Genomic DNA, 23,012 nt, shown 5'->3' on the forward strand with positions numbered 1-23,012 from the left:
CGCTCAGACACAGAAGCAGCAGCTTTGCTCATTGTCCAGCTTCCGCATTCAAACAATGGGGAAGCTTTAATTGGTTGGAGGAGCAGAGTCCTTCCGGTGCTACCGGTTTCCTATTGGTCAGTCCCCCGCTGACAGATAATGAGGGGCGGAACCCCACGTGGGGGTGGGAGTGACTTTTCCCTCCAGCTGCGCTGAGCTGGTGTCCAATGGGAAAGGCTGGAAGACCCGGACACACAATTGACAGTGCACCGCTTTGTCCCGGTCGCCAGCCAACCTGCACATGCGCATCACCCCCAAAATATGCGCGCGCCTTCAATTCAGAGCTTCTGCCCGGCTCAGGTCAAAGGGAAGACTTGTAGGACCGGAAGGACTCTGGTCCTCCAGTGAATCAGCGCGCGGGCTTTGTGTGGCTGGATATTGAGCTGCACGCGGACTGAAACTCCCTCCTGCCTCTGTGAGTAACTCTTTTATTGTCGTCACAATTATTACAGAAACCAATTTACAAGGCACCAGGCCTCATTACACTTCAAATTGACGATTAAACGCACTTCAAATTGACGATTAAACAGTCACTGAACACAAACAGCTGCAAGGCACAGGACCGAAATACGTTTCCAGATACCAATTAACCAGTCACTTATCACAACCAGCCGCAAGGCACAGGCCCTACGCATAGTTCAAGTAACAATCGAACAGTCACATAACACGAACAGTCGTGAGGCACAAGACCTCGAAACCCAACGACCATTCCAAAGAAAAAAGGAACAAAAAACCACAAGACACAAGTACATTTTGAGGTAACGGCCTCTAAGAGAACAAGCAGTCGCGAGGCACAAGGCCCCGATACAATACGGCCGCTTCGGAAACAAATATGACCCACAGGGCCTCGATACATTTTAACAGTGTCATATCAAACCCAATCACCAGGCACCAGGCCTCAATTTACCCCAGAAAAGATTTAACAGGATAGAATCAATCACCGAACACTAATCCCAGCTCACCCACCCCCGTTCACCCCGCCCTGCAGCCGACACCCCGGGGGAAAGGCCCCTCCTCGCTAAGAGCACAGACCTCCGGAGAGCCAGACCTGGGCGCGGCGGAGGAGAGGGTTCCCCCCTCCTGGACCCCGCCCAAAGGCACGGGACCATTCGGAGGGAGAGCAGTTTCACACCAACTAGCGTTCCACCACAATTACTAATTACCATTTCAGGGAAACCCGAAATGAGTTGAATGTCATAGGCTGCTAAAGAAAACGAAAGCAAAGAAAACATGAAAACAAAATCCCTTAGTACTCATAGAAAAGTCCATAAAAAAGAGTCCATTAATTTTGCACGTTCCACATCATGACCCCGGCGCTCCAGCCGAAATTTCACAAGGAACAACATGTCCTCAAAGTCCTCCTATGGCAGCGGCCAGAGTCGCTCCAATGTTGGCAACAGTCGACAACGGGGAAGAAAGTCCCAGAGTCAGTCCCAACCGCCCACAGGGCGTCCAGGGGGGGCCGAACCCCCGGAGACCCCAGGAACGGCAGCAACCCACCCCGGGCTGCAGGCCGCGGGCCGCCCATCGGGTATCCACTCCCGGTTCCGACCCGCCGCTTCCAGCAGCCTATCCAGCTGCCATCCTTCCTCCATTCCTTCGTCCTCCATTGGGCGAACTCAAAACCGCCGACAGCAAACCTCGCAGTCCGAAGCAGCGTCTCCGCAGCTCAACCGCTGACTTGAAACACGACTGGTCGCAGTACTCCGAAACCGGTCTTCTCCCCTTCCCTCTGGGACCAGGAGCAATGGGCGCCGAGTTGCTGTTTCACCCCATCCAGGAAGCTCCCAGAGGCGGCCTGCCTTTCGAATCGGCCCGGGGGCGGACACAAAGTGATGGAAGGAGTCATCAAAGTTGCTATTAAGTGGCAATTATTCTGCAATAACCTGTTCCTGGACGCTCAGTTTGGGTTCCGCCAGGGTCACTCAGCTCCTGACCTCATTACAGCCTTACTTGAAACTTGGACGAAAGAGTTGAATGCCAGAAGTGAGGTGAGAGTCACTGCCCTTGACATCAATGCAGCATTTGACCGAGTATGGTATCAAGGAGCCCTAGCTAAACTGGAGTCAATGGGAATCTCCACTGGTTTGAGTCATACCTGGCACAAAGGAAGATGGTTGTCGTGATTGGAGGTCAATCATCTCAGCTCCAGGACATCACTGCAGGAGTTCCTCAGGACAGTTTCCTCAGCCCAACCATCTTCAGCTGCTTCATCAATGATCTCCCTTCCATCATAAGGTGAGAAGTGGTGATGTTTGTGGATGACTGCACAATGTTCAGCACCATTCTCAACTCCTCAGATAATGAAGCAGTCCATGTCCAAATTCAGTAAGACCTGGACAATATCCAGGCTTGGCCTAATAAGTGGCAAGTTACATTTGTACGACACAAGTGCCACGCAATGACCATCTCCTACAAGAGAGGATTAACCACCACCCTTTGACATTCAGTGGCATTTTCATTGCTGAATCCCCCACAACCAACATCCTGGGGGTTACCATTGATCAAAACTGAACTGGACTAACCATATTAATACTGTAGCTCCCAGGGCTGGGAATCCTACAGCGCGTAACACACCACCTGATGCCCCAAAGCTTGTCTACCGGACATCTACAAGCACAAGTCAGGAGTGTAATGGAATATGCTCCACTTTGCTGGATGAGTGCAGCTCCAACAACACTCAAGAAGCTCGACACTATCCAGGACAAAGCCGCCTGATTGATTGCGTCGCCTTCCACAAACATTCAAACCGTCCACCACCAACAAACAGTAGCAGCTGTGTATACCATCTACAAGATATACTGCAATAAATTATAAAGGTTCCTCAGACAGCACCTTCCAAACCCACAACCACTACCATCTAGAAGGACAAGAGCAGCAGATACCTGGGAACCTCACCACCTGGAGGTTCGTTTCCAAGTTAGACACCACCCTGACTTGGAAATATATTGCCGTTCCTTCACTATCCCTGGGGCAACATCCTGGAATTCCCTCCCTAACAGCACAGGGGATGTAGGGCAGCATGGTGGAGCAATGGTTAGCGCTGCTGCCTCACGGCACCGAGGTCCCAGGTTCGATCCCGGCTCTGGGTCACTGTCCGTGTGTAGTTTGCACACTCTCCCCTTGTTTACGTGGGTTTCGCCCCCACAACCCAAAGATGTGCAGGGTAGGTGGATTGGCCACGCTAAATTGCCCCTTAATTGGAAAAAATGAATTGGGAACTTTAAATATATAAAAAACAATATTTTTTTAAAAACAGCACAGGGGATGTACCTACACCTCAAGGACTGCAGCAGTTCAAGAAGGCAGCTCACCACTACTTCGGAAGGGCAACTGGGAATGGGCAATAAATGCCGGCCTAACCAGCATTGTCCACATCCCGTAAATTAATTTTTTTAAACTTTAATATCGGACAGAGATATGTCGAGTGTGTTTATATGGTCTGTATTATATATATTATTGATGGTTCTGTAATAAAATACATGTATTATTATTTCTAGTTTTGTAAATAGTACTGTACCTACATTATATATTTCCAGTCATACAGTCATTGCAGCAATGACAGAATCCATTTGGTAACTCGAGTCAATGCTGACTCTCTGTACAACAATCCAGTCAGTCCCATTCCCCCTCAATATCCCTGTTCACCTGAAAGCTTATTTTCTTCAAGTGACCATCCTATTTTATTTTAAATTATTGATCATCTCGACTTCCACAACCCTTGTGGGCAGTGAGTTCCCTGTCATGACCACTCCATGACTAAATAAAATTCTTCCTCAGAATTTCCCCATCTCTAATCAGTAAATGTACTTGTATGGAGATTCTCTACTCTTGTACAGGTTTTAGTGAGTTTAGATTTGTTGATCAGCACCTTCAGGAAAATTGGGAGGAAAAGTAAGTGAATACAGCCTGTATATTACACCCATTTTTCATCCAGTAATATAGACATATATCTGTCTGGCAGCCTGCATGAAGTTTTTCAGGTCTCTGTGTCCAGGACAGGAAGCAGTGAGCATGGATCTGTCAATCAGCCTGAATCAGCACCTTCAGGAGAATTGGGAGGGTGAATATTAGATACAGCAGAGTGAGAATGGAGGGAGAGTGTGTGGGATGGAGATTTAGAGCATTTCAGGGAAAGAGAGAGGAAAGAATGTTCGATAGAAACTAGAATTGTCTGTTCTGAGTTTCTATCCTGTACTGACAATGATTACTATTGTAAAATCTGTTCACAGGAAGTTCGAACGAGAGGAGTTTGAGGCCAATATCTCAAACTAAATATCACGTCAAGAACTGACTGAGTCACTCAATTCTTGGGATCATTGGCCTTTGAATCTAGAAGGAGAAATGTTTGTCTATTCTGTCTGTTTCAAGAGATTTTAAACATCAGTGTGTCTGGAAAAGCACTGAGACACACATGCATACCCGTGTGAGACTGTTACAGAGCACTGACTGTGGAAAGAGCATTAACCAGCGACACTGCCAGAAAAAATACTTCACCATTCAGAGCAGGGAGAGACTGTATAGGTGTTCTGTGTGTGGACGAGGCTTCAACTGAACGTCCAACAATAGGAATTCGGTGTGTGGACGAGGCTTCAACTGATCGTCCAATGTGGCGAGAAGCAAAATGATCCGGACCACGGGGAAACCATGGAAATGTGAGGATTGTGGGAAGGGATTCAGAGCCCCGTGCGAGCTGGAAAGGCATCAACGCAGTCACACTGGAGAGAGGCCGTTCACCTGCTCTCAGTGTGAAAAGGGATTCACTGACATTAGCAGCCTGCGGAGACACAAACGAGTTCACACTGGAGAGAGGCCGTTCACCTGCTCTGACTGTGGGAAGGGATTCACTCAGTTATCCAGCCTGCAGGGACACCAGCGAGTTCACACTGGAGAGAGGCCTTTCACCTGCTCTCAGTGTGAAAAGGGATTCACTGACATTGGCAGCCTGCGGAGACATGAACGAGTTCACACTGGAGAGAAGCCTTTCACCTGCTCTCAGTGTGAAAAGGGATTCACTGACATTGGCAGCCTGCGGAAACACGAACGAATTCACACTGGAGAGAGGCCTTTCACCTGCTCTCAGTGTGAAAAGGGATTCACTGACATTGGCAACCTGCGGAGACACGAACGAGTTCACACTGGGGAGAGGCCGTTCACCTGCTCTGACTGTGGGAAGGGATTCACTCAGTTATCCAGCCTGCAGGGACACCAGCGAGTTCACACTGGAGAGAGGCCTTTCACCTGCTCTCAGTGTGAAAAGGGATTCACTGACATTGGCAACCTGCAGAGACACGAACGAGTTCACACTGGAGAGAAGCCTTTCACCTGCTCTCAGTGTGAAAAGGGATTCACTGACATTAGCAACCTGCGGAAACACGAACGAATTCACACTGGAGAGAGGCCTTTCACCTGCTCTCAGTGTGAAAAGGAATTCACTCAAATTGGCAACCTGCAGAGACATGAACGAGTTCACACTGGAGAGAGGCCTTTCACCTGCTCTCACTGTGAAAAGGGATTCAATGACATTGGCAACCTGCGGAGACACGAACGAGTTCACACTGGGGAGAGGCCGTTCACCTGCTCTGACTGTGGGAAGGGATTCACTCGGTTATCCAGCCTGCAGAGACACCAGAGTGTTCACACTGGGGAGAAGTCGTTCATCTGCACTGTGTGTGATATGGGATTCACTCAATTATACAGCCTGCTGAAACACAATGTCACTCACACCAAGAGCCGGCCCTTTAAATGCTCTGACTGCAGGAAGGGTTTCAAAAGCTCTCAGCTACTGATGTCCCACCAGCGCGTTCACTCTGAGGAGAGACCGTTCAGCTGCTCTCACTGCACAAAGAGCTTTAGAACCTCATCCAACCTGATGAAACACGAGCGAGGTCACACCGGGGAGAGCCTGATCACCTCTCCGACTGGGAAAAGATTCACTCGGTCATCACTTGCTGAGCCACAATGTCACTCACACCAATGAGAGACCCTTTAAATGCTCTGACTATGGGAGTGGGATTACAAGCTCTAGGGTACTGATGTCCCACCAGCGCAGTCACACTGAGGAGAGACCGTTCAGCTGCTCTCACTGCACAAAGTGGTTTCAAACATCATCCACATTGCGGAGACACCAGCGAGTTTACACTGGAAAGAAGCCATTCACGTGCTCTCACTGTGGGGAGGGATTCACTCAGTCGTCCAACATGCTGAGACACCAAAGGGTTCACAAGTGATGACGGATTGGATTCTGCTGTTATTCCTGCTGTTAATCACATCCAGGACTGAACCTGGAGTGGGTGGATGGGTTTGCCTCCTCTTCAAATCCCTCCCCGGGCCTACTTTCTGGCACGGCCGGCCCCTGAACACCTACTCCATCTTGAGTCGGGGGCGGCGTGCTAAAGAAGTCCCCCGCGCATGCACAGGATGGCGCGGCCCAACTGCGCATGCGCAGGATTGAGCTGGCCCAACTGCGCATGCGTGGGTTGGCGCGGCACCCATTTGGCACCGCGAAAGGAGGCTGGAGCAGCGTGAACTGCTCCAGCGCCGTGCTGGCCCCTATGGGGGCCAGAATCGTACATAACCGGGCCCGGTTTACGACGGCATTCATGATGGCGCGAACTCTTGGGCCCAATATTGGCGAATCGCCCCCAAGGTGTTCTGCATTAACCTTGCTTGTTGCTAAGGCTTTGCTACATTTTGTGAATGTTTCTGTTAAGGCTGCAAAACTTTTTCATTACTAGATGTATTTGTAGAACAACGGTTTATTCATTACGAGGGCTTTTATGCAACTTTTCTTGAAACCGTGTTAGATTCTGACACGTATTAAGTTTCTGTACAGCAATTCTCATATTTTTATCTGAAACAATGACTTTGCCTTGTGGATATTCCATTTTCTGTCTGTATGTATACTGAATTTAAGAATTATACTGCATCGATTCTTCAAGGTACCAATAAATCAGTGAAGCAATAAATCTGTCATCGATTAATGAGCCTCTTCCTTTGACCTAATGGAATCTTTAATTTTTCTTGTTAACCACGGTTGCGTCACTTTTCCTGTTGGATTTTTGTTTCTTAAAGGAATCTATATTTTATGTAAATATGTGATAATTCTTTAAATGCGATTGTATCATTACACATTTTATTGTAAGTTCCCAATCAACTTGCCTCTCATAGCTTGACAGTTTCCTTCTGAGACAGAACCATGTAACCACCAAAGCCTATCTTCATCTAAACCTGCTTTCTTTGGGGTTCCAAACAGAAACAGGAACTATCTGTCATCTACCTTCCAAACACCCTTTCACTCTGTAATCTTGTGAAATTTGAAGCCAAGTATTTGCCACAAGGCTCAAGAGCATCAGCCCACTGGAGGCAAAGTCGTGAGACCGGCCAGTCCAGCAGAACGAAATCCCTCCGACCCTCCCCATTGACCAACTGACAGAATGAACACACTGCTGTTCTGGGTGTAATTGAGAGTAGCAACAATAACAGCAGAATCCAACCCCTGGAATCACTTGTGACCTTGTTGGTGTCTCAGCAGGTACAAGGAAACACAGAATCCCTTCCCACATTGAGTGCAGGTGAATGTTCACTCCCCGGGGTGACCTGGCTGATGTCTCCGCAGGGTGGATAAATGTCTGAATCCCTTCCCACACTGAGAGCAGGTGAACGGCTTCTCCTCCGTGTGAACTCGCCGGTGGGACGTCAGGCTGGCTGATTGATTGAATCTCTTCCCACACTGAGAGCAGTTCAATGGCCTCTCCCCAGTGTGAACCCTCTGGTGTGTTACAGGGTGAATGACTGACTGAATCCTTTCCCACACTGAGAGCAGCTGAATGGCCTCTCCCAGTGTGAATGCGCCGATGAGCTTCCAGTGCAGATGGGGCTTTGAATCCCTTCCCACAGTCCCGGCATTTCCACTGTTTCTCCATGTTTTGGGTCTCCTTGTGTCTCTCCAGGTTAGACAATTGAAGCCTTACTCGTACAGAGAACACGTGTACAGTCCCTCCCCTCTGTGAAGCTCTGTAACTGGTTGAAGCTTTTTCCACAATCAGTGCTCTCGAACACTCTCACTCGGGTGTGTGTGACCCAAAGAATCAAGTGACTCTGTCATATCAAGATGTGATGTTTGGGATTTCTGTCTGTAATTCCTCCTTTTCTAATATCCTGGAAAAACAATTTACAAAATACATCACTTGTCAGTACAGGATAGAAACTCAGAACAGACCATTCTAGTTTCCATGGAACATTCTTCCCTCTCTCATTCCCCAAAAGCTGTAAATCTCCATCCCACACACTCTCCCTCCATTCACTGTAGCTAATATTCACCCTCCCAATTCTCCTGAAGGTGCTGATTCAGGCTGACTGACAGATCCCTGCTCACTGCTTCGTGTCCTGGACACAGAGATCAGAACAAATAGGAGCTGCAGTCAACCATTTAGCCCATTAAACTTGCTCAACCCTTTATTTGTCGTATGAGGAACGGTTGAGGACTCTGGGTCTGAACTCATTGGAGTTTAGAAGGATCGGGGGGGATCTTATTGAAACTTACAGGATACTGCTAGGCCTGGATAGAGTGGACATGGAGAGGATGTTTCCACTTGTAGGAAAAATGAGAACCAGAGGATACAATCTCAGACTAAAGGGACGATCCTTTAAAACAAATGTGAGGAGGAATTTCTTCAGCCAGAGGGTGGTGAATCTGTGGAATTCTTTGCCGCATTTGAGTTTTTCTCATTTGGGAAGGCCCATGTGCCTCGGACACCAACGACATGGCCGGTAGGGACAAGCCCCGCCATCAAGGTAGCGGATTTAGTTGGACATTATCGATCAAGGCCAAATCACTGAGTGTCTTTAAGACAGAGATAGATAGGTTGTTGATTATTAAGGGGATCAGGGATTATGGGGAGAAGGCAGGAGAATGGGGATGAGAAAATATCAGCCATGATTGAATGGCGGAGCAGACTCGATGGGCCGAGTGCCTAATTCGGCTCCTATGTCTTATTAGTGTCACAAGTAGGCAGACATTAACGCTGCAATGAAGTTTCTGTGACAATTCAGGCTGAACCTATCCAACCTTGGCTCCCTTACACAATTGAAATCCGGACCACCCCCTCCCATAATCAGCTGGTGAGAATCCAAATCCTCGATTTGACTATTTTGAAGGCAGTGCTGGATAGATTCTTGATAAGCAAGGGAGTGAAAGGTTATTGGGGGGTTGCTGGGAGTGAGGAGTTGAGGTTACAATCAGATCAGCTGTGAACTTATTGAGGGAGCTGCTCCACAGTTTGGTTGTGGGATGCAGAATGTATTTATCCCATAACCCGACTCATTCCACTTCCCTTTCTCTTTCCTCTTTTTCGGAGGTCATGTTTGGCTGATCCCACATGCTATTTACACTTCTGAACCTTTTGGTGTTTGCTGCTACACAGAATCGGGCTGCCCTAAAATTCGGCCCCTTCAGTGAACCTCTGAGCACCCGGGACAAAACCGAATAGAAACGACCCCCCTAAAATTCGGCCAGTTAAGAAAGCCTCAATCACTGTATGGTTGTGTTAAAAGATGGCAGTGTTCGAAGACAGTTTCCGACCACTCCAAGCCTCAGTCATTCTAAGGCTGTTTGTGTTCTTTGAAATAAGAACAAAAAGAAAGGGGGGTTTACACATAGTGACACTATAAAAGGCAGAGATTAAGCAACAGATAATAACAAAAATGATGCTTGATCTCCCCAGGGCACCAACGGACGACAACACAGGATGAAACCTGGTATTCTCATCATTCTCATCACCGGACTCAAAACGCAGGACATTATGAACCTTTTATACCCCGGCTATCTGTGGTTTTCTCCACCTGACGCAGCGGAATGTGAGGATGGCGGGATATGGATACACCCGAATTAAGAGTATTTTGTTCAGGAGCAATAATCAGAGGCTTATTTACCAAAAGCCAAAGAGGACCTTGAATGAATGCTATCTGAGTGTCACCACAAAAGGGGATTGGTGGGGATTTTCAAATAATGAGTGTCCTGAAATTGGATGTCTTGCTTATAGCCTCGAAAAAGGATTAGAACTTGGACAAAAGTGCCCTGGGACACTCCTCGAGGGTCATTTCGCCCTAGGTGAGATCAGGACAGGACTAAAGTCAGCACGAGACAATAAATTAAACCCCCGACCTGAGGAAGTGCACTAGATTCGGTTAAAATTGGCTTTTACGCACAAAAACTTCACTAACCCAGGAGGTAACAAGGCAGATTAAGACAAGTGGAGCCACCATGTGGTGGGATGAGGTTTTGGACTCAGATGTACAGTTACACTCGACCATTCACCTCATTTTACCCCTGGCTGCAATCCTGATCCTGTTCACACTAATGTACCTCATCATCCTCACAGTCCAATTCCGTAGGTGGGAAGCCAAAATAACCACACATCGGGACTTGGGACCCATGTTTGTGACACGGGCCCCCCAAATAGCACCAAATTAGAGGACCCTCTGGTACTCCTACTTGTTAGCACCAGTAACTGGAATTACTGTATTTACTTGAATGTGTATTGGTGTATTTGTTTTTTCGTTTTCCCTCTGTTTGTATTTTGTATGGGCATTTTTCATGTTTCTATCACTTGTTTTGTATGTCATTTCATTATCATTTTACCTGTATATAGAACATACAGTGCAGAACGAGGCCATTCAGCCCATCGAGTCTGCACCGACCCACTTAAGCCCTCACTTCCACCCTATCCCCGTAACCCAGTAACCCCTCCTAACCTTTTTGGTCACTAAGGGCAATTTATCATGGCCAATCCACCCAACCTGCACGTCTTTGGACTGTGGGAGGAAACCAGAACACCCGGAGGAACCCCACGCGCATGGGGAGAATGTGCAGACGACGCACATACAGCGACCCGACAGGGAATCGAACCTGGGACAGTGCTCAACACAGTTTCAAAAACAAGTAGCAGGATGGTCTGGACTGGGTACCAAATATACCGGTTATAAAGTTTACAGGAGGGACAGAGAATATGGCAGAGGGGGTGGAGTAGCCTTACTGATTAGAAATACTATCACCTCAATGGTGAGGATTGGATTTGTTAATTGTCACGTGTATCGAGATACAGTGAAAAGTATTGATCTGCGTACAGTTCAGACAGATCATTCCATACATGAGAATACACAGGGCAAACATCAATACACAATGTAAATACATAGACACAGGCATCCGGTGAAGCATACAGGAGTGTAGCACTATTCAGTGGAGGAGATGTGTGAAGAGATCAGGTCAGTCCATAAGAGGGTCGTTTAGGAGTCTGGTAACAGCGGAGAAGAAGATGTTTTTGAATCTGTTAGAACATAGAACATACAGTGCAGAAGGAGGCCATTCGGCCCATCAAATCTGCACCAAACCACTTGAGCCCTCACTTCCACACCATCCCCATAACCAATAACTCCTAACCTTGTTGGTCACTTAAGAGCAATTTATCATGGCCAATCCACCTAACCTGCACGTCTTTGGACGTGTTAGTGCGTGTTCTCAGACTTTTGTATTTCCTGCCCGATGGAAGAAGTTGGAAGTGTGAATAAGCTGGGTGGGAGGGATCTTTGATTATGCTGCCCGCTATCCCAAAGCAGCGGGATGTGTAGACAGAGTCAATGGATGGGAGGTGGGTTCGTGTGATGGACTGGGCAGTGTTCACGACTCTTTGTAATTTCTTACGGTCTTGGACCGAGCAGTTGCCAGGCCAGGCTGTGATGCAGCCAGATAGGATGCTTTCTGTGGTGCATCTGTAAAAGTTGGTAAGAGTTAATGTGGACATGCTGAATTTCCTTAGTTTCCTGAGAAAGTATAGGCACTGTTGTGCTTTCTTGGTCGTAGCGTCGACGTTGGTGGACCAGGACAGATTGTTGGTGACGAGCACACCCAGGAATTTGAAGCTGTAGTCTCTCTTTCCCACATTTTCCATGATGCCTCCGATGCTGCCCACCGAGTCTGAAATATATAACGGGTCGAAGGGGAATGGCAATGGAGAGCGCGGACACCCCTGCCTCGTCCCATCACCCCCGGTACACAGTCCTCAATTTATGAGGCCAACATCTTCGCCAATACCTTGGCATCTACATTCAATAATGATATCGGGCGGTATGACCCACACTGCTCCGGGTCCTTGTCCCTCTTTAAAATCAGAGAGCTGGAAGCCTGCGACAATGTCAGGGGAATTCCCCCACGCTTCATTATATACCATCACCAGGAACCCATCCAGCCCCGGGGACTTCCCTGCCTGCATCGCCCCCATACCATCCAATATCTCCCTCAGCCCTGCCTGCATCGCCTCCATACCATCCAATATCTCCCTCAGCCCTGCCTGCATCGCCCCACACCATCCATCACCTCCCTCAGCCCTGCCTGCATCACCCCCAGACCATCCATCACCTCCCTCAGCCCTGCCTGCATCACCCCCATACCATCCATCATCTCCCTCAGCCCTGCCTGCATCACCCCCATACCATCCAATATCTCCCTCAGCCCTGCCTGCATCGCCCCACACCATCCATCACCTCCCTCAGCCCTGCCTGCATCACCACCATACCATCCATCACCTCCCTCAGCCCTGCCTGCATCAACCCCATACCATCCATCACCTCCCTCAGCCCTGCCTGCATCACCACCATACCATCCACCACCTCCCTCAGCCCTGCCTGCATCGCCCCCATACCATCCATCACCTCCCTCAGCCCTGCCTGCATCGCCCCCATGCCATCCATCACCTCCCTCAGCCCTGCCTGCATCACCCCCACACCATCCATCACCTCCCTCAGCCCTGCCTGCATCGCCCCCATACCATCCATCACCTCCCTCAGCCCTGCCTGCATTGCCCCCACACCATCCATCACCTCCCTCAGCCCTGCCTGCATCGCCCCCATACCATCCATCACCTCCCTCTGTCCAATTGGGGTCCCCACCCTGAACCAGTCCCTCCTCCACATTGGGAAACTTGAACCCATCCAGGAACCGCCGCATCCCCTCCTCTCCGGTCGGGGGCTCCGACTCATAGAGCCTCCTCTCAAAAGCCTCAATCACCCCATTCACACCCTCCCGGGTCCATCACCATCTGATCCTTATCATCCCTCACTCTACCAATCTCCCTTGCTGCCTACCGCTTTCTCAGCTGATGGGCCAACATCCTGCTCTCCTTTTCCCCGTATTCATACACTGCCCCTCTGGCCCTCCGCAATGGTCCCATTACCTTCCCCGTGGAAACTAGCGCAAACTCCATCTGCAGCATCTGCCTCTCCTTCAACAGACCTGCCTCCGGCGCCTCTGAATATCTCCTGTCCACCCGCAAAATCTCATCCAGCAGCCTTGTCCTCTCCTCCCGCTCCATTTGCTCCCTGTGCGCCTGAATTGATACAAACTCCCCCCTGATTACAGCCTTAAGTGCCCCCTACAGCATGGTGGCTGTGACCTTCCCCGTGTCTTTCAGCTCCACATAGCCCCAAATAGCAGCCCTCACCCCAGTCAATCCGGAGTATACCGAGTGCACATGGGAGAAGCATAAAATCTCCATCGCTCTCGGCCTCCAAAACCTCCAGAGGGCCCCCTCCCCTCCTTTCCTCCCCCAGAAACCCCCTCAGCTCCTTGGCCACTGTCGACACCCTCGACGACTTGGGATTTAACAGGTCCAAGCTCGGATCTATGACCACAATTTAAATCACCCCCTTAATCAACCGACGGGAGTCCGGAATCTTCCCTGACATCTGCCTCATAAAATCCACGACATCCCAATTCGGGGCATAAACGTTACCAGAACCACTGGCATCCCCGCCAACTTCCCGCTAATCCTCACATATCTCTCCCCCCCCTCCCCCGGATCGTCTACAATACTCCCCACCTCGAACACAAACCTCTTATTAACCAATACTGCCACCCCTCTCGGCTTCATATCCAGACCCGAATGGAACACCTGCCCCACCCACTCTTTCCTCAGTCTTGTCTGGTCCCCAGTTTCAGGTGCGTCTCCTGCAAAAAAAGCCACGTCCGCCTTCAGACTCCTCAAACGCATGGACACACGCGACCGTTTAACCGGCCCATTCAACCCCCTCACGTTCCACATGACCAGGAAAGTCGGGAGGCTCCCCGCCCCCTTCCACTGCCGATCAGCCATATTCCTTTTTTGGGCCAGTCCCCAGCCCATATCACGCACCCCTCCAGGCCGTCGGATGTCACCGCCATTCCTTCCCAACTGCGGCAAACCAACCACACCCATGTCAGCAACGCTCCCCCCCCCCCCCCCCCCCTACCCCCAAACAAAAAACAACCCCATCCCCCCCTCCCAAGCCATCCCCCTACTTCACTCCTATTAACTGGTCCGCCCAGCTAGCATGGCGGCCCCCGCCCAAAGCCTCCAACCACCCTGCCTCCCTCCAATTCCCCTCCCCCCCGACCATCTCACCTGTCAACCCCTAAAGAGTAACAAAAGGCACACTCACCATCACTGCCCTCCTGCCAAGACCTGCCCCAGAATACCCACCCCCAGACACTTCAGAAACCACTCACAACTCCTCCAAAGTTCAATGTCCTCGCATTCCTCTCAGTCCATAGCCTCTCATAAATTCTATCTCCTCCTCTGGCATGTCGAAATAAAGCTCTCGTTCTTGGAAAGTCACCCACAGGTGGGCCAGGTATAATACCCCAAACTTCACCCCCTTTTCAAAGACGGCAGCCTTAATCCGATTAAACCCGGCCTTCCTCTTCCCTAGCTCCGCACCCAGGTCCTGGTACACCTGCAGCTCAGTCCCTTCCCAGGTACATTTTCTGGTCTGCCTCACCCATTAAAGGATCTTCTCCTTCACCAGAAGGCGGTGCAACTGCACCAGCATTGCCCTCGGTGGCACGACTGCCTGCGGCCTCCTCCTTATGGCCTGTGCACTCGGTCCACCTCCAGAGGCCATTCGACGGCCCTCTCCCCCATCCAGAATCCTTGTCACATACACAGCGACCTCTGCACCTTCAATGCCTTCAGGCATCCCTTAAATTTTGCCTGCTAGATTGATTCTTCAGATCCTCCACCTTTTCCCTCAGCCTCTTCAAACTCTCCAGCATCACTCCCACCTCCGGCACCAACGAGGCCAACTGCCCCTCGTGCTTCCCCCACCGCCTCCTCCACTTTCTGGTTCGCCTGGCCCTGGGACTTCAGCCTTTGCTTAACTCGCTCGATCCCAGATCTCAGCAGTTCCATCACCTTGGCCAGGTCTTCCAGGGCCTCTTTCCTCTGTTGTAGGAACTTATTGGTCAGAAACTCTACCAACTGCTCCGTCGACCGCTGGGCAGGCAACGCGCTCCACTTGTCCTCCGTCATCTTTTCCTGTGGCACACCACACAGACTCTCCTGCACCACTCCTTGTCCGCAGATCCATCCACCAACCACACCAGAGGAGTATTACTTTCCCCGGGCACTCCTGTACCTGTTGCCTTCAAATAACAAGCCCTTCAAGCAGGAAAAGACAACAACAAAAACATCTTGAGTGGGAGCCACCAAATGTGTGACCACTCACTCCATGGCCTCCACCGGATGCCCCTGGTTGGAGATTCTAAACCTAAGGGCCATATTCTAAAAATTAGGGCAAGACCGTTCAAGAGAGATGTTAGGAAGCACTTCTTCACTCAAAGAGTTGGAGAAGTTTGGAACTCGCTCCCACAAACTGCAGTTGAACATAGATCAGTTGTTAATTTTAAATGAGACAGATAGATTTTTGTAAATCAAAGATATTAAGGGATATGGGCCAAAGGCAAGTATATGGAGTTCAGTCAAAGATAAGCCATAATCTCATTGAATAGCGGGACAGGCTCCAGGGGCTGAATGGCCTACTCCAGTTCCTATGTTCCTAAAAGTTGTAAATCTCCATCCCACACACTCTCCCTCCATTCTCACTCTGCTGTTTTTAATATTCACCCGTCCAATTTTCCTGAAGGTGCTGATTCAGGCTGTTTGACAAATCCATGCTCCCTGCTTTATAATAATAACCTTTATTGTCACAAGTAGGCTTACATTAACATTGCAATGAAGTTACCGTGAAAAGCCTCGAGTCGCCACATTCCGGCGCCTGTTTGAGTACACAGAGGGAGAGTTCAGAATGTCCAAATCACCTAAGAGCACGTCTTTCGGGACTTGTGGGAGGAAAAAGGAGCACCCGGAGGAAACCCACGCAGACACGGGGAGAGTGTACGGACTCCGCACAGACAGTGACCCAAGCCGGGAATCAAACCTGGGAACCTGGAGCTGTGAAGCAACAGTGCTAACCACAATGCTATCATGCGCTTCAAGACAGAACAAATAGGAGCTGCATTTGGCTCATCAAGCCTGCTCAACCATTCGATGAGATACTTGGCCCCTCCACCTCAGCACCATTTCCCCAGTGTTATAAGGCCAAAGGATCTGCAACCTCACATTCCCTCAGGCCTAACCCGAGTACAATCTACCTGGATGAGGGGGGGGGGGGGGGGGCAGAGCTACCCCCTTAACCCAGGGGCCTTTGTGACATAAACACCTCGGCTCAAGTGTGGGTCGGGAACAGGATAACCTTAAGGTGACCGCCGGGGCAAGCACATTGGAACCACCCAGGGGCTCGGTCCAAAAGCCTGGTCCCACTGTCTGTGCAGCGTCTGCACGTTCTCCCCGTGTCAAGCTGAGGGAGCAAAGGATGTCAACGTCTTTCAGAGAGAGAGAGAGAAAGACCTGGGCCAAGCTTTCCAGAGTCTGCACCCTCCCTGGATTCACTTCCTTTCCCTTCAGTTGCTGCAAGTGACCAATTGAAGGTCAGAATGAGAAAATGATGTGGAGATGCCGGCGTTGGACTGGGGTGATCACAGTAAGAAATCTTACAACACCAGGTTAAAGTCCAACAGGTTTGTTTCAAACACGAGCTTTCGGAGCACTGCTCGTTCCTCAGGTGAAGGAAGGAGCAGTGCTCCGAAAGCTAGCGTTTGAAGCAAACCTGTTGGATTTAACCTGGTGTTGTAAGACTTCTTAGAATGAGTAAAGAAATGGAAAGGGGGAGAAATGAAAGTGTTTTACTCACAGATGTTGGAGACAGGAGGAAGTTTCACCCTGTGTGAAGCTCAATCTCGCATTTACACACAGCCCGCGTGCTGATTGGCTGGAGGCCCAGAGTCCTTCCGGTCCTCCAAGTCTTTCTATTGGTCAATACCCCATCTAGACGGTCATGAAGAGGGGGGGGGGAGCTCAGCCGCACATGCGCAGTCCCGGGCCGGGGGAGGGGAAGGTCACTGACTGGTTGTCCTCCCGTCAGACCCGCAGCACCGACCGGCGACACCGAGCAGCGAGTCCCGAGGCTCTCGGCAGCTTGACCAGGCTGCACGGAAAGAGCTGAAGCGGGTCCCTGACTCCCTGTCGGAAGGGAAGCCGCGCACCTCCCGCCAGACACCCGCAAATGTCAATATTTTTATTACTTTTCTTTTCACCATTTTTCAAACACTGAAAGCAGCAGAAGAACTGGCGGGAAATGGGCCCAGAGAACAAGAGATATTGCCGCAGAAATACAACCAGACATTGGGAATTCATTCAGAACAGGATATCTGAGGGAGCACAGCCTCCAGATGAAATGTCAGCAATTCAACAACCAGTCAACATGTTCACATAGTGAGTGGGGAAAGAGGGTTAGATTCTATAAAAACAGGAGGATAACAATGCAGCTCACACACCCCAAAGTATTGGCAAACTGACTAACAACAGAGTCAACTTGAAATGGATAAATTGAATTCGCTCATGGGAAGCCCAGGAGGAGCAAGCCAATGAAATTGAAACATCTGAATTTGAGGTTGGGGTCTCATGTGTTACAGAATGGGGAGGGCAAATTAAAAAAAATAAGACAGGATCTGTACAAAAGCAACTTGGAGCCGCCACTTGTCAAAAAATCTACATTAGAGCAGTGGGATTCATTCAAAAAAGAAATAGGGAGTGCACATGGCGGAACTGTAGCACAGTGGTTAGCGCTTTGGTTCACAGCTCCAGTGTCCCAGGTTCGATTCCCGACTTGGGTCACTGTCTGTGCGGAGTCTGCACGTTCTCCCCGTGTCTGCGTGGGTTTCCTCCCACAGTCCAAAGATGTGTTGGTTGGGTGGATTGGCAATGCTAAATTGCCCTTCGTGTCCAAAAAGGTTAGGTGGGGTGACGGGGATAGGGCAGAGGTGTGGGGTGACGGGGATAGGGCAGAGGTGTGGGCCTCAGTGGGGTTCTCTTTCCAAGGGCCGGTGTAGACTCGATGGGCCAAATGGCCTCCTCCTGTACTGTAAATTCTGTGATTCTATGTTCCCATGATAGTGAAGGATGGGAGCAATAAGTCCAGGGAACCCTGAATGTCAAGGGATATCCAGGGTTGGATAAGGAATCAAAGTGTCTTAACACAGATACCGAGGGCTCAAAGTGGAAGTTCTAGAGGAACATAGAAAGTGTAAAGGATTACTTAAGAAAGGAATTAGGAGAGAAAGAGGGAGCATGGAAAAGCACTGTCGGGTAAAATAAAGGTAAATCCAACAATGTTTTATAAGTATATTTGGAGCAGGAGGTTGACCAGGGTAAGAGTACGGACCAATGTGGCAATGTGTGCATGGAACTGGAAGATACAGGTGAGGTTTTAAATGAGTACTTTGCATCTGTGTTCACTACGGAGAAGGGTGATGTAGGTATAGAAATCATGGAGGCACATTGTGATTTGCTTGAATAACAACATTGAGAGGGAGAAAGTATGAACAGTTTCACCAGGTCTGAAAGTGAATAAATCCCCAGGGCCAGATGAGATGTGTTCCAGGCTGCTGTGGGTGGCAAGGAAGAAGATTGCAGAGGCTCTGACAATTTTCAAATCTTCTGTGGCCACAGGAGAGGTGGCCTGAGGACTGGAAGACAGCTAATGTGGTGCCATTATTCAAGAAGGCAAGTAGGGACAAACCAGGAAATTACAAGCCAGTGAGTCTAACTTCACTGCCAGGGAAGCTACTGCAATACATTCTGAGGGACAGAATTAATCTCCACTTGGAGAGGCAAAGATTAAACAAGGGAGAGCATGTCTTACAAATTTGATTGAATTTTTTGAGGAAGTGACTAGGTTGTAGATGTAGGTAGTGCGGTTGATGTAGTCGACATAGACTTTAGTAGGGCTTTTGACAAACTCCCACATGGGAGGCTGATGCAGAAGGTAAGAGCCCAGGGGATTCAGGGCACTTTGACAAACTGGATCCAAAACTGGTTTAGTGGTAGGAGGCAGAGGGTGATGTTTGAAGGTTGTTTTTATGCCTGGAAGCCTGTGTCCAGCGGTGTTCTGCAGGGATCAGTGCTGGGTCACTTGTTTGTAGTACACAATGATCTGGATGTGAATGTAGGAGGTATGATTAGGAAGTTCACAGATGACACAAAAATTGGTGGTGTAGTAAATGGTGAGGAACAAGGCCTTAGATTACAGGACAATAAAAATGGGCTGGCTAGATGGGCAGAAGAGGGGACAGCAGGGTGGTCCAGAAACTATCCCGGACACATTGCAGAAATTCACTCCCTTTCTGACAGGTGCTTGTCTGCCTCTCCTAATCTGTGTGTCAGTTATAATCCCCCATTAATACTCGTCTGCCTTTGCAACGCACTTGCTTAATTTCTGACTTTATACAATCTAGCGCCTCAGAACTGCGACCAGGAGGTTGATACACAACACCCATTACAGTTTTAGATTTCTTTTTCTTCCTCAGTTCCACTCCTATGGTCGCCACTGGATGTTTTCCCCTCATTGTTTCCTCCCTCACCATTGAGGTGATAGTATTTCTAATCAGTAAGGCTACTCCACCCCCTCTGCCATATTCTCTGTCCCTCCTGTAAACTTTATAACCGGTATATTTAGTTCCCAGTCCTGACCACCCTGCAGCTAAGTCTCTGTAATAGCGACAACATCATAATCTTCAACTTGCATTTGCGCCTGCAGCTCGTCTAGTTTATTCCTTACACTCCGTGCATTTGTCTACAGAACTCTTAATCGGGCTGTTCCCCCTGACCGCTCCCTCAGCACTGCTTGTTTGTTATTTGCTTGTTTGTTATTTGCTTGTTTGTTATTTGCTTGTTTGTTATTTACTTGTTTTTTACTTTTCACTTTTGCTTTAACCAGTATAGAATCACAGAATTTACAGTGCAGAAGGAGGCCATTCGGCCCATCGAGTCAGCACCTGCCCTTGGAAAGGGCACCCTACCCAAGCCCATACCTCCACCCTACTTGTAGTTTTGCTATGAGCTGCAGTTTCTGATGTTAGGTTCCTGACTACCTCCCTATTTATCCTTTCCACGAGGACACTGGTCCCAGATCGGTTCAGGTGGAGACTGTCCCAATGGTACAGATCCCTCCTGTCCCAATACTGATGCCAGTGCCCCATGAAATGGAACCCCTCTTTCCTGCACCACTCCTTTAGCCACGTGTTTACCTCCCTAATTTTCTCATCCTGATGCCAATTTGCACGTGGCTCGGGGAATAATCCAGAGATTATAATCCTTGGGACCTGTTCTTTAATTTTGTTGCTAGTTCCTGATAATCACCAAAAAGGTCCTCTTTCCGAGTCTTGCCGATGTTGTTTGTCCCAACGTGGACCCCAACAACTGGATCCTCCCCCTCCCTCTCCAATATCCTTTCAAGCCGATTAGAGATGCCCCTCACCTTGGCACCGGGCAGGCAACAGACCATGTGGGACTCTCGGTCCTGCTTCCAAAGGATGTTATCAGTTCCCCTAATTATAGAAACCCCGACAACTACCACTTCCTCCCCCCGCTTGAATGGCCTCCTGTACCAGGGTGCAGTGGTCAGCCAGCTCATCCTTCTACAGTCACTGCTCCGATACCCTGTCCCTCGGGGCCCGCTCCCTGGAGACTCGGCTGCGAATCCCCGAGATAAGGTTTCTGTACTCACAGCTCCGAAACTCCATCCCTCCGAGTCCACTCCCTGGAGACTAGGTATGGGGAATAGGTATTGGAGACGAGGTATTGGGGAATGAGAGGAAGGAATGTTCCATAGAAACTAGAATTCTCTGTTCTGAATTTCTATCCTGTACTGAGTGTTGACTTTTGTAAACTCCTTTTACAGATATTACAAGAGGAGGAATTACAGACAGAAATCGCAATTGTCACGTCTCGGTCTTACAGACTCACTCAATACCTTGGGATCTGAGTATCATCGGCCTTTGAATCCAGAAGGAGAAATGTTTGCCCAATCTGTCGGCTTCAAAAGATTTTAAACACCAGTGTGACTGGAAAAGCACCGAGTCACGCACATACCCGAGTGAGAGTGTTCCAGAGCACTGACTGTGGAAAGAGCTTTAACCAGTTACACAGCCTGAAAAAAACATCACACTATTCACAGCGGGGCTGTGTGTGGACGAGGTTTCAACTGATTGTCCAAACTGGAGACACACAAGGAGACCCAAAACATGGAGAAACCGTGGAAATGTGGGGATTGTGGGAAGAGATATAGATCTCCATCAGAGCTGGAAACTCATCGACGCAGTCACACTGGGGAGAGACCATTCACCTGCTCTCAGTGTGAGAAGGGATTCTCTGAGTTATCCAGCCTGAAGAGACACCAGCGAGTTCACACTGGGGAGAGGCCGTTCACCTGCTCTCAGTGTGGGAAGGGATTCACTGAGTTATCCAGACTGAAGAAACACCAGCAAGTTCACACTGGGATGAGGCCATTCACTTGCTCTCAGTGTGAGAAGGGATTCACTACTTCATCGAGCCTGCTGATACACCAGCGAATTCACTCTGGGGAGAGGCCGTTCACTTGCTCTCAGTGTGAGAAGGGATTCACTACTTCATCGAGCCTGCTGACACACCAGCAAATTCACACTGGGGAAAGGCCGTTCACTTGCTCTCAGTGTGAGAAGGGATTCACTACTTCATTGAGCCTGCTGACACACCAGCGAATTCACACTGGGGAGAAGCCGTTCACCTGCTCTCAGTGTGAGAAGAGATTCACTTCTTTAAAAAGCCTGCGGACACACCAGCGAGTTCACACTGGGGAGAGGCCGTTCACCTGCTCTGAGTGTGAGAAGGGATTCACTACTTCATCGAGCCTGCTGATACACCAGCGAATTCACACTGGGGAGAGGCCGTTCACCTGCTCTGAGTGTGAGAAGGGATTCACTACTTCATCGAGGCTGAAGAAACACCAGCGAGTTCACACTGGGGAGAGACCGTTCACCTGCTCTCAGTGTGAGAAGAGATTTACTACTTTAAAGAGCCTGCGGATACATCAACGAGTTCACACCAGGGAGAGGCCGTTCACCTGCACTGTGTGTGATAAGGGATTCACTCACTTATCCCCCCTAAAGATACACCAGAGCGCTCACACGGGGGAGAGGCCATTCATCTGCACTGTGTGTGATAAGGGATTCACTCAGTTATTCAACCTGCAGAGACACCAGCGAGTTCACACGGGAGAAGGCGCTAACCTGCTCTTAGTGAGAGAAGGGATTCAGATATCCATACACCCTGCAGGAACACGAGCGAGTTCACACCTGGAAGAGGCCATTCGCCTGCTCTGAGCAGGGGAGACATTCAATGATCCATCCCAACTATGGAGACACTAGCGAGTTAATTCTGGGGAGAGACCATTCATCTGCTCTCAATGTGGGGGGGTTGTGATTCATCGCACCTGTTGTGACTCCAACAAGTTCACAATAAATTGCAGATGTTGGCTCCGTTGTTATTGTTTCTGCTCTTACTGACATCCAGGACCGAATTTTGTTTATTCTGACATCTGGTGAACGGTGATGATTGGAGGGTTTCTTTCTGCTGGACTGGCCAGTCTAACACCGCTGCCTCCGGTGGGCTGACCATTTTTGAGGCTAGTTGCGATTACCTGGTTCCAAGTTTGACGACGAGCATAGAATAAAAAGGTGTTTGCACGTTGGAAGATATTTAGTTCCCAAAGCAGCCATGTTGCCATGA

At 49.4% G+C, this 23,012-nt stretch overlaps 2 protein-coding genes across 4 annotated transcripts in view; both read left to right on the forward strand.

Moving 5' to 3' along the window:
• Nucleotides 1-22,765, forward strand: part of LOC140421920 (uncharacterized) — a 45,228-nt gene extending 22,463 nt beyond the window's left edge. Inside the window, exons 2-3 of one of the 3 annotated variants that reach the window (XM_072506890.1) lie at nucleotides 9,765-10,270; nucleotides 21,148-22,765. In XM_072506890.1, coding sequence (XP_072362991.1) covers nucleotides 21,491-22,606 — 1,116 coding nt within the window. In that variant the 5' untranslated portion in view covers nucleotides 9,765-10,270; nucleotides 21,148-21,490 and the 3' untranslated portion in view covers nucleotides 22,607-22,765. Of the gene's footprint in view, nucleotides 1-9,764; nucleotides 10,271-17,366; nucleotides 17,682-21,147 lie in introns of those variants that run through there. The other 2 variants (XM_072506889.1, XM_072506891.1) reach the window with 2 other exon arrangements.
• Nucleotides 123-7,007, forward strand: LOC140421916 (uncharacterized). Its single transcript, XM_072506883.1, has 2 exons — nucleotides 123-454; nucleotides 4,272-7,007. The coding sequence occupies exon 2, from the start codon at nucleotides 4,664-4,666 to the stop codon at nucleotides 6,017-6,019; it is 1,356 nt and encodes a 451-aa protein (XP_072362984.1). The 5' UTR covers nucleotides 123-454; nucleotides 4,272-4,663; the 3' UTR covers nucleotides 6,020-7,007.
• Nucleotides 22,766-23,012: the final 247 nt, after the last annotated feature.

Source organism: Scyliorhinus torazame, chromosome 5 (assembly GCF_047496885.1).
Source record: "Scyliorhinus torazame isolate Kashiwa2021f chromosome 5, sScyTor2.1, whole genome shotgun sequence".
Classification (NCBI taxonomy): Eukaryota; Metazoa; Chordata; class Chondrichthyes; order Carcharhiniformes; family Scyliorhinidae; genus Scyliorhinus; species Scyliorhinus torazame.